Consider the following 14,873-nt stretch of genomic DNA (forward strand, 5'->3'; position numbering starts at 1 on the left):
AGCATCTACTACTTTACAGCCATTTCTCCTCTATGCTACTTCAATCTTCACTAACCTTAAAGTCACACAACTATACAAATTGGAGCAAAATAGCCAAATTTGTAGGAAACTGTAACAATAGACCACACCACTGCCTAGAGCTCAGAGAATTAAACTGGTTAGAACTACTATATCACCTAGCCCTTTCTCAGCTAACTACAATACACAGACTGCTCTATAAGCCAGAAAATTGCACAGCCCTTAACTTAATACAACATTACTCCCCCAACAGAATTTTATGCTCTACAGAAAAATCACTAAATCACTATAACCAAATCATCTAATACTGCAGCTGACTCTCTATATTTAAATAGTGTAGCTAAACTATGTAACCACATCTTATTACCACTGAAATCCATTCAGAATGCAAATTCATTTAAATCACCTATCAGATCAATGGATCTGCTCTGGTACATGTCGAAGATAAATGTCAGTGTTGCTGTTAGTTTGCCAGACTAATCCTATACTCCACAATCAGTATTCGCCAATACATGAACAGTTTTACTAGCATCTCCAGCTATATACATTGGTTTGTGATGCTATACACACCACCTCTATACTTCTAATATAAACCTCGTGATAGCCATAGATATAACTATCTCTGAATCTGCTTTATATCCCACCTCTTAACTACAATATCAACATTTTCTGCTCCAACTTGTGCTTTTGCTCACCTCCACTTCTTTAACTTTCTAAGCACTAATCACATGATCTACTATCTAGCTGACAAATGCACTAATACATGTCTTCAAATGCTCAATGTTCAGCATCTACTGATGCAGAAGTATCTTTTACCCTGTAATAGTCATCTCTATTAAGAACTCTGTGTGTGTATTTTTAGTATACATTACTTAATGTCTGTTCATGTACATCTGAATGTCTGTTTAAAAATGTTTGTAATATGTTGGACCTTTTCTCCATGGGCTTCCACTGAAAAGGTTTTTTTCTTTCTTTTTTTTTTGACCAAACCAAGTCAAACAAACCCAGTGAACAAAAGCAAAATAAATATATACTTACGTATACACATTATGTATTTCATAGTTGGCAATTGGTTAAGTGCTTTCAACACAGGACACTTTTTTTTAGATACTACCTGGGCTGCAAAGAAACCAACAATAAAGAAAGTGAAGTTTTGCAGTCCAAATCGTATGTATAAAAAAAAAAATCAGGAAGTATATATAACCAAATACAATTACTGAATATATGCACAGGTATCAAAAAGTCACACAAACAGAAAATGCAATAAAGATAAGAAAAAGGAGAACACAGCAGTAATAGGAAGAACAAAGTCTGAAGACAGAAAGGATAAAAGAAGGTTAGTAAAACAAGGAACAATTTAAAAAAAAGCAGAAAAGTAACACGACAAAGGTTGTAAAGTACAACAGCCAGCAAAAGGAAAAAAAGAGTAGCTATATACAACAAATGTATGTCCTAAGGAGAGACGCATATGTTGAGAAATAGTGTAAAGTCTGAAAGTTTATTCATGATTGTTGAATGACATTATGAGGCTTACCACTAGTGCTTCTTAAGGACTATATGGAAAATGTGTACTAAAATGGATATTCTTCAGATTTCTTGTGGAATTTTATTTCAGAAGGTTGAGGCTAGTTTAGAAAAAGCTATTTCAGCTCTAGACAAAAAAAAAACATTTTAAAACAAAGCTATTTAAAATTTATTGATACACCTTTTACTTGACCAGATAGGAATTTCCTGACATTTTCCTCGTCTTCTGTGAAATATACAGTGCCACTACAAGAAAGGAGTCCAACATAGTACCACGATCTTAGATTTTAGGTTGTTAGTCTGATGCCTTTGAGTTTTCCAAGTACTAGGGTCTCTTCCTACTTGGTCAACAGTGTAAAGAAGCATTTGTGTTTTTCCCTCCTTAGTTGTATTAATTGTGCGAATCATGGCTGTCCTGATCAAATGGGGCTATTAGGATGAGATCTACTTTGTTTCTCTTGCCTTGAGCTGGAACCCAGGGAGGAGAGGGTGAGTTTGGGGAAATAGTGTAACTCCTTGTTCTAGTACACAGAAACAGCATTCAATCCCCAAGCTTATTTGCTCAAGTACTTGTAACAACAAAACTTCTTCAGCTCAAGCCTCAGAAGGGGAAGTAAACAGGTTTCTCATAGCATTTATACCATGAAACAGCTGTGGGTACAACTTCCACTTACTCTTGTTGCAAGAAAATCTCATCAGTTGATCTGCCTGGGTGTTGGGGGCCAAAAGAATGTAGAAGGCCTTTAGCAACAGATTCTGCTGGATGGCCAGACTCCACACCAACATGATTAGTGCTACCTCCGTTTTCTGATGTGCCACAAACGTATGGTGTAGTCTTAATATTCTTAGTACTTCCACCTTCCAAGATATGTTGAAAATTTGGAATGTATATCAGGACCAACCTATCTTTTCCATTGAGACAAATGATTGTCCTGGTTGTTTCCTAGCCCCTGGATTTTCCAGATTCCTAAGTGGTCTCTTCAGCATCAGTGGTCAGGGTACTTCATCCCCGAGTAGTTATTGACTTTATTTTTATTTATTTATTTATTTTACAGAAGTGACTGCATCCTTTGAATTTCTCTCTAATCAAGACATATGGATAACCATGAAGAATTAGTGAAGAATTACAATAAGATGGACAACTATTACATCTTTTTGAAGAGGAGCACTTTAAGCAGGTAAAGGGTTTAGCTATGGGTACAGTTGTACCCCAGCTTATGCTAATTTGGTTATGCTAACTTGGGAATGTAAATATATTTTTCAATCCAAGTTTGCCTCTAGTTATAACCTCTATTTAAGGTTTTTGGATAATATATGTATTCTTGAAATGACAATTTAGATGGTTTAGATTATTATATATATTTTTTTACTTCTATTAACAACACATCCTTGTTTTTGAAATTTACTTTTCAATATTATGCAGAGGTGATTAATATTTTGAACGTAGAGATTTCAAGGGATATAATAAAGGGTTTGCTTTTAAACATATACAGGAAGCCCACTTTTTCCAATTCCTACTTCCATTTTGAGAGTTACAATCCTTTAACTAGGGTCCATTTTTGTACTAAAGGGCATTTTCTTTCAGCTCACCAGGATGGTATCTGATAATTGTATATAAAAAGAATGTGATAAGTTGTCAGATATGTTTGATATGTTTAAACCAAGAAGGTAATTGGATGAATTGTTTTCTAATATAAGAAGAGAAGTTACCCTGGGGAGACTCACTAAATTTCTTACTTTATTGAGGAGGGGTTTGTTTGACAACTCCAAAACTCTCACTAATGGCAATGTTAACAATACTCTATTTGAAGGTGAGAAGAAGTATTTTAATAAAACCTTGGTTTTAAAATTTTAACCCAATATTGAAGAGGTGAAGAACATTATTATAAGGAACTGGTGTATCATTAAATCTCAGGATGAGATTTTAGAAACTGTGGGCAAGTACCCTCAATTTCATGAATAAAAGTGGACAAAATATGAAAAACAAATAATAGAGTCAAAGAGGAATAGGATGGAGACTCTCTGATATTTATTTGGAGGTACCAAGAAGTGTGAGCATTGTAATCACAGTTATATTTTTCAGAGGAGCAATATTTTTATTAGGGGAACGAAAACTGCATTACCTCAATCCTGTGTTTGTAATATCAGAGGTGTTGTTTATATAGCACTCTGCTCCTTATGTGACTCATTCTATATAGGTAAAATGGAAAGGGCTCTTTAAAAATGTATTTATGAACATTAGATTACACTGAAAAATGATGCCTTGTTCAAAGATGGTCAAAAACACCAGAGTCCTATTTTAATTTTATTTACCATATTAGAAAAAAGTACCATCAATCCCAGGGGTAGACCTTGGTAAAATATAAAATAAGGAACTTTTATGGCGATTAACATTGGATACTGCAGTCCTGCCCGGTTTGAATGGCAGCATAACTACTGGCAGTGTATTAAAACTTAGGGTTGCCAAGCTCCGAGTTTAACCAGAAAGGTTTCTTAACTCTAAGATATGAAATTAAAACACAAAATAATCATTGAAATCTATTTGTATTGTTTGTATACATAAAACACTTTTTAAAATAATTTTTATGAAAGGTACAGTCATTTGATCTGTTTGGCTTACAGTTATTTGAACTGGATTTGAATCAACTTGTTACTGTCTTTTTAAATGTTGATTTTTATGCAGTAATTGTTAATTGGTCATCTCTGATCACCATGGCATTATTTAAGATTGATGGATTTTTATTTGTTCTGGTTTAGTGTCCTGAATCCTGAAGAAGTATGGATATTTTGTCCCAGATGAAAGTGCTCAAGTAATAAAAGTATTTTCTACACCTTGGGAAGTGATTCATGTAGGTTTGAGTTTGCACTGGCTTTGGGAATTGGTAACATCAATTTGGTTACTTTAATTTTTAAAAATGTGCCAACTCGTTACAATCCTTAAAAAGCATGTTCACAGCTACCTCTTTCTTCATCACACCTCCAGCATTTGCTATCGAACTGAGAAAAAAAGCCTCTGATGTCTACACGGGGTGCAAAAATACGTATGCAAATGCTACCAAGAAAAAAATTCCTAAACCTTCGACTTTGTTACACACTTGGGAGCCTTACAAATGTCTTCCCCTTGTCAGTTTCTTAATTTCTTTTCCATTCTCTTTTCCCAGTCTTTGGTTTATCGTCCTACTCCGTTTAATTCTTATAGTTATCATGTACTATTTCCATGCCCTACTGGCTATTAGCTTATCTCACTTAACTTTTGCCTTCTTTCACTCCAAGATAAATTCCTTCATTTCTGCATTAGTCTGCATTAATCAGGATCCACAACCCCTCCTGTATTTGATAACCATATGCCTGACTAAGGGAACTAAAAACATTTTCACTGCTTGTATCCTATATGCCATATTATAAACAGGAACTTCCAGTTTCTCAAGTTTTGCACCATCTCATTTACTTTCTTCTCACACATCCTCATCTGTTATAACAGAATCAATACTTCATCTTATGTACTCATAAATATGGGCCCAGATGTATGGGCATTGCTGAACCAATTCATGCATGGTACACAAATAAATGTATATAGTTATAACTAAGTTTATAGAAAAAGCTTGGAACCGTCTCAAAAATTCCACAACACTCAAATATAATTTTCTGCACTTTTCAAATACAAAATAGTATCACCTGCAAATTGAGTACCATACCAATTTTATCATTGAATTTTTGAGTCCCTTACTTTGTCAATGGCTCTAAATATAAAGCAAATAAAGGAGAAAGAACACCCCCCACTGTGTTCCTCTGTTCAAACACAACTTGTCAGGCATGAACTCCCTCACCTTAATTCTTGCCTCAGACTTTTCACATCTCCTCCTCCTTAATAGCCCTATTATTCTATCAGGGAATCCAATTAAATGTACTGCCTTGAAGTGTTGTCAGTTTTCTAGATGACTATGGAGCTGGTAATCTGAGGCAATAAAGTACTGGTTTGTTGTTGTGTCTTTCAGCTTTTTCCGGTTAGGGGTCGCCACAGTGGAACTCCGGTCCGCTAATGACTGGCAGTAGATTTTTACGTGCCGAGTTGCCAGCCCTGACGCACAACCTTCAACAAAGGTACGCCCATTCACGCATGTCTCCACACAGAAGACACTCTAGTTGAGAATCAAACAGGCAACGTCTTACTGTGAGACGACAACGCTACTGCAGCACCACCACCGCATCAATCAGCTTCATCAGCAGGTGACACTGATAACCCTGTTCTCTGGGTGCAGAAATTCCATGCAGCTGCTTGTATACGATTCTTGGATAAAGCCTTTATTAGACAATTGGATATAATGACCAACTGCTGATGCTCTGGGGAGCAGAGCAAATGAGAACAAAACTAATGACAGTCACCCATATTTGTTCTAACAGATGAAAGAGGACATGGCAAAAGTGACGGAGCAAGTTTCTTCAGTTTCTCTGACTTTTTAAACCTGTTTTTCTCCATTTTTTTTCTCTGATCTGGACATAGTTTTATTGGCATGCTTTTCACAAGTTGCCATTTAACAATAATGTCACTGAAACTGTGGTATTTTTGAAGACCTGCACTTTAAAGTCATTAATTTGCCATGAGACTTCTGCTCACCAGGCACACAAGTAACAACCAGGGCTAATTAAAAATACAATGATCGATTCTCGCCAGTAGTTATAAAAGGGAAAAAAAAAAAAAAAAAGATAAAATGTTAAATTTGACATCACAGGGCTTGTTATGATATCTGTTGAAAGACTGAGACTTCAAATGTTACACAGCAGGTATGACCATCAGTTGATAGTACTTGTTAAGATTGTGGTGACACCTTTTTTAAACAGATGCCCATGCATACCTTCGAACATCAGACAATGCAATTCACCTCCCAATCACTGGAGGGCAGCAGGATAAATCCAGATGAGATACCAGCTGCAAAAGTCTTCCTTTAAGTTACCACAGATGCTGTAGTGGTAACCAATGAAGGCTGAAGATGTAGAATAAAAAGTGTACTGGATTGATTACCACCACTCATCTAAATTACTAAATGATGTGGCAGATACAAAGCCCAAAAGGATACTGGGAAGAAAAGCTAATGGAGTGGGCAGGAAAGATACCATCACCTCCAGTTAGAAAAGGCACTGTTAAGGTCACACCTGTAGTACTGTGTACAGTTCTGTGGCTACACAAAGAAAGAGTGCCATGGTGGACTACAGGCATGAGAAGACTGTAGTCTGTAGAAAAAAAGACTAACGGTAGCACACTTCCAGGAAATCAGAGAGAGATGGATTTGATCAGGAAGGATTGCATTGGAATGGTCTGGAGAAAACTAAATACTACTTAAAGATCAAGTGCAAAGATTTGGTTACTATTTCTTTTCACTGTAATTACACTGTCATTATGTAAAGTGGGCTTGCTGGTTATAAAATAAATAGATTTTACTTTAATTACTTCAGTGGAACTATGTTTATTAAGAATAATAAACGTGTACCTGTATTTACTGTAGGACGAGCAGCTGTCCAATTACTTCCCGATTCCTTGTCATGTGGCCTAGAATTCTAATGATATAATTGTTAGGATATACAGTTTACTGTGAGTAGGTGTTGTCTGTAGTCTATAGCAGATTTCAACATACAAATGTAGCACAGTCAAATGACAAATAAATGCAGTTATATTGAAGTAAAAGCAAATTAGAACAAAATAAGATTGTAAAATGTATGACTGGCATATAGTTTAGTAACACAGGTGTACCACTAATAGCGATCTACCATGGGATAATATAGCAATAACCAATGGTTGGTTGTAGGCCATGGTGGATTCACCCACAGTTGGTGTGGTTTGGTCATGAGGGTGAAGCCCGAGTAACCAAACAAAGCCAACAGTGGGTAAACCAGCATTACTCACACCCAGCCATGGATGATTGCTATTACACAACAACATTATTTAAGAAAAAATTAACTTACTTTTCTTAAATAATGCCCTTGTATAATGGCACCATGGTGCTCTTCCACGTTTGTTCCTGGTATCATGGGTTTTTTTTCTTGATGTACTGCACATGCATATAGGACTTATGTTCCCACACTTACGCAGTACATCAGTGCTGTGCAAAGAAAGGAAGCTCTCTCTTGCTTTTTTTGTTTGTTTTAATTAAAAAAAATGAAATCTAAAAGACTTCAAATGTACAGGAGAAATGAGACAGAGAAAATATAAGGATAATCAGGTACACTTCTCTAGTTTTGCAAAACGTAGCTAATTATCCTTGCATGTTTCTCTGTACCATCTCTCTCATTCTTTTGAAGTCTCTGGCATTTGTAAGTTTATTTATATATTTTTTTATTAAAGAGAAGTAGAATTTTTGTAGCATATAAATAGAAGAAAGTCTGGGTGACCAAACCTTTTCCATTAGTATATGCTTGTTTACAACAGGCATGCTGGTTGGGCTGACCAATCAGTGTGCTTGTTTTTGAATGTTAATGGTCAGCCATTGTGCAATAAAAAGCATTATACACTTTACAAGGAATACTAGTCTGTTCTAATTTGTTTTTATTTGAACATAACTGCAATTTCTTTATTTACTGTCTGAATGACTGACAGACTGCACTGCATGTGTTTTGAAATCTGCTGTTGCCTACAAAAAACAAATGCTCACTACAAACTGTCAAACAGTTTTGTATGAACTATTACATCAACAGAAGTCTAGGTGACGGACATGGAATCAGGAAGTAACTGGAGAGCTGCTTGGCCTACAGTAAATACAAACACAGAAGTTTACTATACTTAATAAGCACAGTTCCACTGAAGTAATTAAAGCAAAATCTATTTTACAATCAGGCAAGCCCACTTTAAATAATGTCAGCATAAAAGTACAGCAAAAATGGTAAAGAGAATTGCACATGATCTTTGAACAGAGAGGTAGAGTGGAGGTAGTCTTCCACTGGCCTCCATATGATCATTTCCAGGTCTGTGTATTGCTCTTTCAATTATTTAATGTGCAAAACTATACAAAGGACATGTTTTTGATTAGATGCTGCAAATGTGGGGGGTTGTGATATTAGTTTGTAGGTATGAGAACAATAACGATGACATAAAACGGTGTCTTGCGTCATCACTTTTAGTTCTATGACAGGTAAACAAGACTTACTTTTTGGCCACTTCAGCATAGCGTCCGACATCAACTTTACCAAACTGAAGTCCAGGACAGTTGTACCTGGAAGAAATGAAAAAGAAAACATTTAATATACCTCGGATGAGTGCCTGTGTATGTTATTCCCTTTAGTTTTAGGGCACTCAATCTGTCTGTCTGAAGTCTCCTGCCTTGTTTTTTTTTTTTTGTCTTCTATGTGCCAATTGTATCATACTCATCACATATGAATGCTAAAAAAGTCCACCTACACAAGCATAAATCAGATGCTATTTCAGTGTCTGCTTACCCTTACTAACTCCCTGTACTACTATGAGTAATAACTATATTTTCTGGATTTCAAGGCTGATGGCTGTAAGGAGGTATTGCCAGAAATATGCTAGGTAGTCAGATGGAATGAAATAGACAGCAGTCTACCTAATGAAGGCTCTGTAGATCTAGCTCATTTAGATTGCTGAAATGCTTAAGCTAAGCAGACAGCCATAATCAGATACTGGTTTAGCTCTTGCTCTTCGGTATTCAGCAAACATCTGTGCCTGCCTAACTCATGCATATATTTTGCTTCCAGCATCTTCTAAAAAAAAGTGCTCCAACAGTCACTACAATTCACCAAATCAATACCTCTTCAGTTCTTCCTTCATTCTGTCCCAAGCAGTAAGACACTATTTAATTTAACCATTTCCTTTATATCCAGAGATGCTGCATACTGTTTATCTACATTTTATTTATCATCCCGGAGATGTCTGCAGTTACGTAGCAAGTCTCCCCTCCTTTTTCATACTGTGTAGTAAGGTCCTTAAAACCATCTCGTATGTTAACAGTTGGGAGATAAACTCTAAGCAACCCATACTTTGTCAAGTCCTTACAAAGGAATTACCCCAGAAGTCAATACTGCTCTACAGATGTGTTCTTCCTATTGTCCTGCAATAGTGGTATCACCTCCTTTAACACTTTGCAGCTCAAAGGAGCCTAGCCCTCCAATTGCTTCTCTACTGAAGCCACACAAGCTACTTGAATGTTTTCAGCTCTTCAGCTAAACAGCGCAAGAGCTAGATCTCTTTTGTATAAGACATCTTTTAAATCCCCTACCAAATTTAGAATCTAAATTGAATATACCTTACATTTCACTTTATCATGAAGTCAAGGGACAATAATAGGTAGCACTTTAAAATTTATGAAGATACCATGTTGTACATTTTACTCGGTTGATTATTTTGAAACCTTTACCAGAAGAAATCACTTTTACTGAACTGCTTAGCAGAATAAACTACACAACCAAGATTTAATAATCATCTCTCTCGTCACTAAATGGGTCCCTATTCACTATCACACTCCATTTCCACCCATTCCATCAATCTGACATACAATTAATGTGGCATCATTTCCTGTCGTCTCCTGCTGGTCAGTCTTATGGACCAGTTTCCCATGTAGCACTGCACCTACCTTAATGAGAGGTCTGCATACACAGCAGCAAAGGACTGGCACTCCGCTGACCAGTTGGCAAAGAACTCCACGACCCATGTAACCCTCTTATCCTTCTCCAGCTCTTCCTAATACAAAAAAAGGGAGAAGATGTTTAATGTGAGATTTACTCAACTTTAAGTCAAAAGAAGCAAAAAAAAAAAAAAAAAAAGGTCACTGAAGAAACTGACAGGAGGGGCCATCATAAAAAATAATTTATTTCTCCCCTGTACTCTGTGACTGCAAAACTCCATCCTCTACCACTCCATCAACACGCTTCACTGCAAGCATAAACAGGAGGAAAGTAGTGGTGAGCCCTACAACTATTTTAATTAACTATGCCTGTAGTATGTAAATGTACACCTTTTTTGGCAAGTATGGATGAAATCTAGTTTCAAGATACTGCATAATTAAATCATACAGAATTTCTTCCTACTAATTACTGTCATTTATTTTTCGAAACTCGGAATAACAATTAATTTAAATTATCTGAATGCAATTGTCTCATTTACAGTATGACTGCAACTTAACAGAGAAACAAATGTCAGTATACAGTGTTTCAGTAAGCAAAATGACATGGTGGGCACCCCCCTACACAGATGAAATGTTTATTGGCTACTACCTGCAATACAATGCTGTTCATACTAGTTATAGACTACATTAGCAAACAGGATGGAGGGGACAGAGCAACAAAGCTGCTGTATGCAGATGATGTGGCATGACATGTAGCCTCAAGGACCTCAACAAAGGGTAGGGGAACAGAAATCAAAACTGAAAGTACATGGGATGAAAGAACACAGATAAGACAGTTATAATGGCAACAAATGGAGGAAATGAGAAGAAGCTCAGTCGAACATGTTAACAGTTTCAAGCATCTGGGAGGGATGGTTGAGAATAAGGGAAGTCTGAATGAGGAGGTCAAGCTAGAATCAGAGGGGCTGCAGCCAATTGGCAGAGTATGTAAGAGGTATTGTAGGACAGAAGAATGCCAAAGATGCTTAAAAGTAAGGTGTACAAAACCGTGGAGTGACCACTACTGTATGGTGCAAAAACTTGGGCAGTAAAGGCAGAGTAGTTGAGGAAGCTAGAGGTGATGGAGATGAAGTACCCGAGATGGGTGACAGGATGCACACTGTGGGACAGGTGAGGGAATGAGGACATAAGAGGAAGCCAATGTAGCTCCAATTGCAGAAAAGATCAAAAAGAACCGATTACGGTGCTTTGCGTATGTGCAGAAAAGTAGAAGACAATCCGGTGAAGATGATTTGGAAAAGACAGGAAGAAGGCAAGAGGAAATGACAGTGTCCAACAAAGAGGTGGCTGGACTGTGTGTGAGAAGACATGATAGTCAACCATAACTGTCCAAGAAAGTAGGAGAGAATAAGGCGAGATGGTGACAAGACACTGCAACCCCATGAAGAAAATGGTAAAAAGGGGGGGGCTGGTGGTGATGCTGACCTGCAACTCTCCTTCCACGAGGCTCTTACCTTGCTCAGGGAGCAGCCTCTGCTGGATGAGGAATTAGGGGGCTCAAGACTGAGTGGGGTGATCAACATTTACAGAAGAAAAAGGCATACAAAAAAATCATTCACTTTTGCAGCCATTCATCAAATTACTGCCACATTTGGCACACTTCTTGCGCAGTCTAACTTAGCGCCACAAAACAGCTTTTAAGCAAATTCACCATCAGCTGCTGAAATTATTAAATCAGCATAAACTGGATCTTAATACTGAATATGTGTAGAAACTCTAGCTATGCAAATGTACAGAGCTAGACACTGCATATATGAAACTGATTAATGGACATATTTTATACAAAAATGAAGAATAACACAGAAAAACATTGGACAACCTTGATGAACTCTAGTATTCTGCCATAGAACACTATCAACTCCTAATAATTCTGACAGCAAAAGAGATAAGTGAGAATTATAAACTTTTAGCAGTACAGTTCCAGGAGCTTATAATACAAATTCAGATTTGCAGACACGTACAAAAGTAAAATGCATTATTTACAAGTGTAAAGTGGCCTTCAAGGGAGACATTACTTAAATATCACATCCACCAAAATTTTACTGCTTAGTTTGTGTCTGGAAGAAGTTTCCAAAAATGCATCAAGCCAGTTTTTCCCTAAAGCTAGAAATGCTATATAATTTACTGTCTGAAAAAAAATTTCACTTGGTTGATTCAGAACGTGTTACAAACAAAAAGAAAAAATAATGATTTTACACTTATTTGTTTCTACCAGTCTTATCTGCATACATTTAGCATTCTTAAATGTATGAGCTTATCTGTATATAGCCTGTATGAGACAAAATACAACAGTAGCTGCAACAAAAATGTAGTATTCGGTAGTCATTAGCTAACATTTACTTAAGCAGTTTCCCCAGCTCTGTAGAAAATTACTGAAAACAAAACAATATTTTTTTGTAATTGCCTTTAGTATTATGTTATTAAAACAGGAGTTGAAATGGTACATTAGAATCGCAATGCCTTTCGATTAAGACAGAAGCAGGAATGAAACGTGAAGGCTGTTAAACAGCACAGCAAAGTGGCAAAAGAAGTACTAGCAAAAAAAACACTGAGGGAATTAACGGAAGACAGCAAGAAAGCAGTGGGAAGGGGCAAAGACTAGTAAATTGTCAACAGGTATGGTATGGAAAGGCCACTTGATTACCAGCTTGGGTGACTGAGTGGCGGGAGTGGGAGTGTCCATCCTGGGGGAAAAGGGCACTTGCTGGTGATGCTACCTACGGGGAAGTGTGGTATAAAGGGGGGTTTGTCCTTAGACATGGTAAATCAGCACGGAGGGGCCAGGGAAAGTAGTTACGGCATATAATACATGCAAAAAAAATAAATAAACCACAGAAGCACAAATTGCTGATTCCCCAGAATGCCCTTAAGATGCAAAACCAGTCACAGTAACACTGGAGGAAATCTGTGGGGGTAGTAGAATGTTGGTAGATTTGGCACAGACATGGAGCACGGGGGTGGGGGCTGGGCCGGTAATAATGAGGTCTGAGGGGAATCAAAAAAAGAACGTCATGGAAAAGCAGGAGGAAGTGAAAGACAATAATAGAACTCTAGAGTGGGTAGGAACAGAAAAGAAAGAAATCAGGGAAGGAACACATGAGCAGAAATTGAATACATATGAATACGAAATGTACCGAATTAATTTGAGCAGAAAGAAAAAAAAAAGGAAAGCAATACAAGAAAGTGGAGAGGCAATGAGAAGAAAAATAAATGAACAGAGAGACAACAAGAAAACACACCACAGACATCATCTGAAGGGAAATAAAATGGCTGCAAGAAAAAAAAGTCAGCGAACTGCAGAAAAAAAATCAAAAAAGGAAGATTAAGGGTAAAAAAAAAAAATAAAATAAAAAAATAAAAAAATCAGACATGAAGGCAATGAATGGGAATACAGTACAGGTGGTACTCCATAATGCCAGACACCTACAATGAAAGATAGCCAACATGAAGCATAACAGTGGAAATTAAGGTGGGCATGGACAGGTTAACAGCACCATGGGCTGATGATAGCAGTGAATGACATGGTACTAGGATATGAAGTGTGCAGAGAGTGTAGGCAAAAACAGTAGAGAAATAACAGTATAAGGAGAGCTAAGATGGGGGGGGGTGACAGTGGAAGAACAGATGAGGCAAATGGGCAGCAGATAAGAACACTTAGGTTTAGAAGAGTGAGTGAAAGGAGACGGACCAATGATAAGCATCCTAGTACATCAGCAGCATCTAAGGGCCCTGTACTGAAATCAGGGAAGAGTTAGTAATGGACTTGATCAAGAGATGGACAGTGAAGACGCAGGTAGTTACAATGGAAGACCTTTAATCTGTTAGGGATAGACTAAAGTATCCTAGTAACCAAGCTTGGCAGATACAACAGACTTACGTCTACAAGCAGAGTTCAAACATAATTATTGTCAGGAAAAAGGCAGGAAAGTTTTTTTTAAGCTCTTACTCTGCAGGGGGAGGAAATTAATCTACCAAGAAAAAGCTCTACTGGCCAACAGCGACTATGCAAAAGTACAAGGCACAGTGGCTGCAAAATAGAAGATGAGAAGGGTCACAAAGGCCAGGGTCTGGGGCTACAGTGGAGAAGACTGTGATGAAATACAGGGTTCATAAGAAGGATCAAGGCAGATGGCAGGAAGCCTTGCAGAGGTGTGCAGGAGCCATGAAAAAGCATAAAAATAGTTATATAGGAAGGTACAAAAAAAGTTTATAAAGGAATATGCAAGGTAAAAAAAATAGTCTCATGCTGGGGAAATAATCAGAAGGATCACTGGAAAGCTTATGAGTTTATGGTGCGGCTAAAATTATTGCAGTGAATGGCATTAAAAGCTAAAAGGGAAATAAAAGAATGCTCAGCAGCAGACATTAAAATAGGGATGGGGATGCGGCATTCCAGTGGTGTGCACCAGAAAGATGAGGTCAGGGAGGGAAACTGGTAAGCTAGCTTGTAAAGGGCAAAAATATGAGGAGGCCCAGAAACCAGTGAAAATTCTAAATATTCTGCAGGAAAGTTCACAAACAAAACAGAAGACAGTATTAATTTGGGCATGCAGATGATAGCCACAAGGAAGAATGATAGAGATACAGTGAGGAGGCAGAAAGGGCTGTGTAATGACCAGAGGAGGATAACAGCAGAGACCAAATGGGATCCTGGTGATCTTAAGAGGAATGTCGGGTTTGGTAAAAACCCAAGAAACACTA

The 14,873-nt window shown here is 37.4% G+C and overlaps 1 protein-coding gene across 1 annotated transcript in view; it reads right to left on the reverse strand.

The window, feature by feature from the left end:
- Window positions 1-14,873, reverse strand: part of TMX2 (thioredoxin related transmembrane protein 2) — a 148,882-nt gene that overhangs the window by 37,226 nt on the left and 96,783 nt on the right. Inside the window, exons 5-6 of the mRNA XM_044087129.1 lie at window positions 10,122-10,228; window positions 8,679-8,744 (exon numbers count right to left, since the gene is read on the reverse strand). Of these exons, the coding sequence (XP_043943064.1) occupies window positions 8,679-8,744; window positions 10,122-10,228 (173 nt within the window). The remainder of the gene's footprint in view (window positions 1-8,678; window positions 8,745-10,121; window positions 10,229-14,873) is intronic.

Source organism: Protopterus annectens, chromosome 1.part1 (assembly GCF_019279795.1).
Source record: "Protopterus annectens isolate FY-2018-M chromosome 1.part1, PAN1.0, whole genome shotgun sequence".
Classification (NCBI taxonomy): Eukaryota; Metazoa; Chordata; order Ceratodontiformes; family Protopteridae; genus Protopterus; species Protopterus annectens.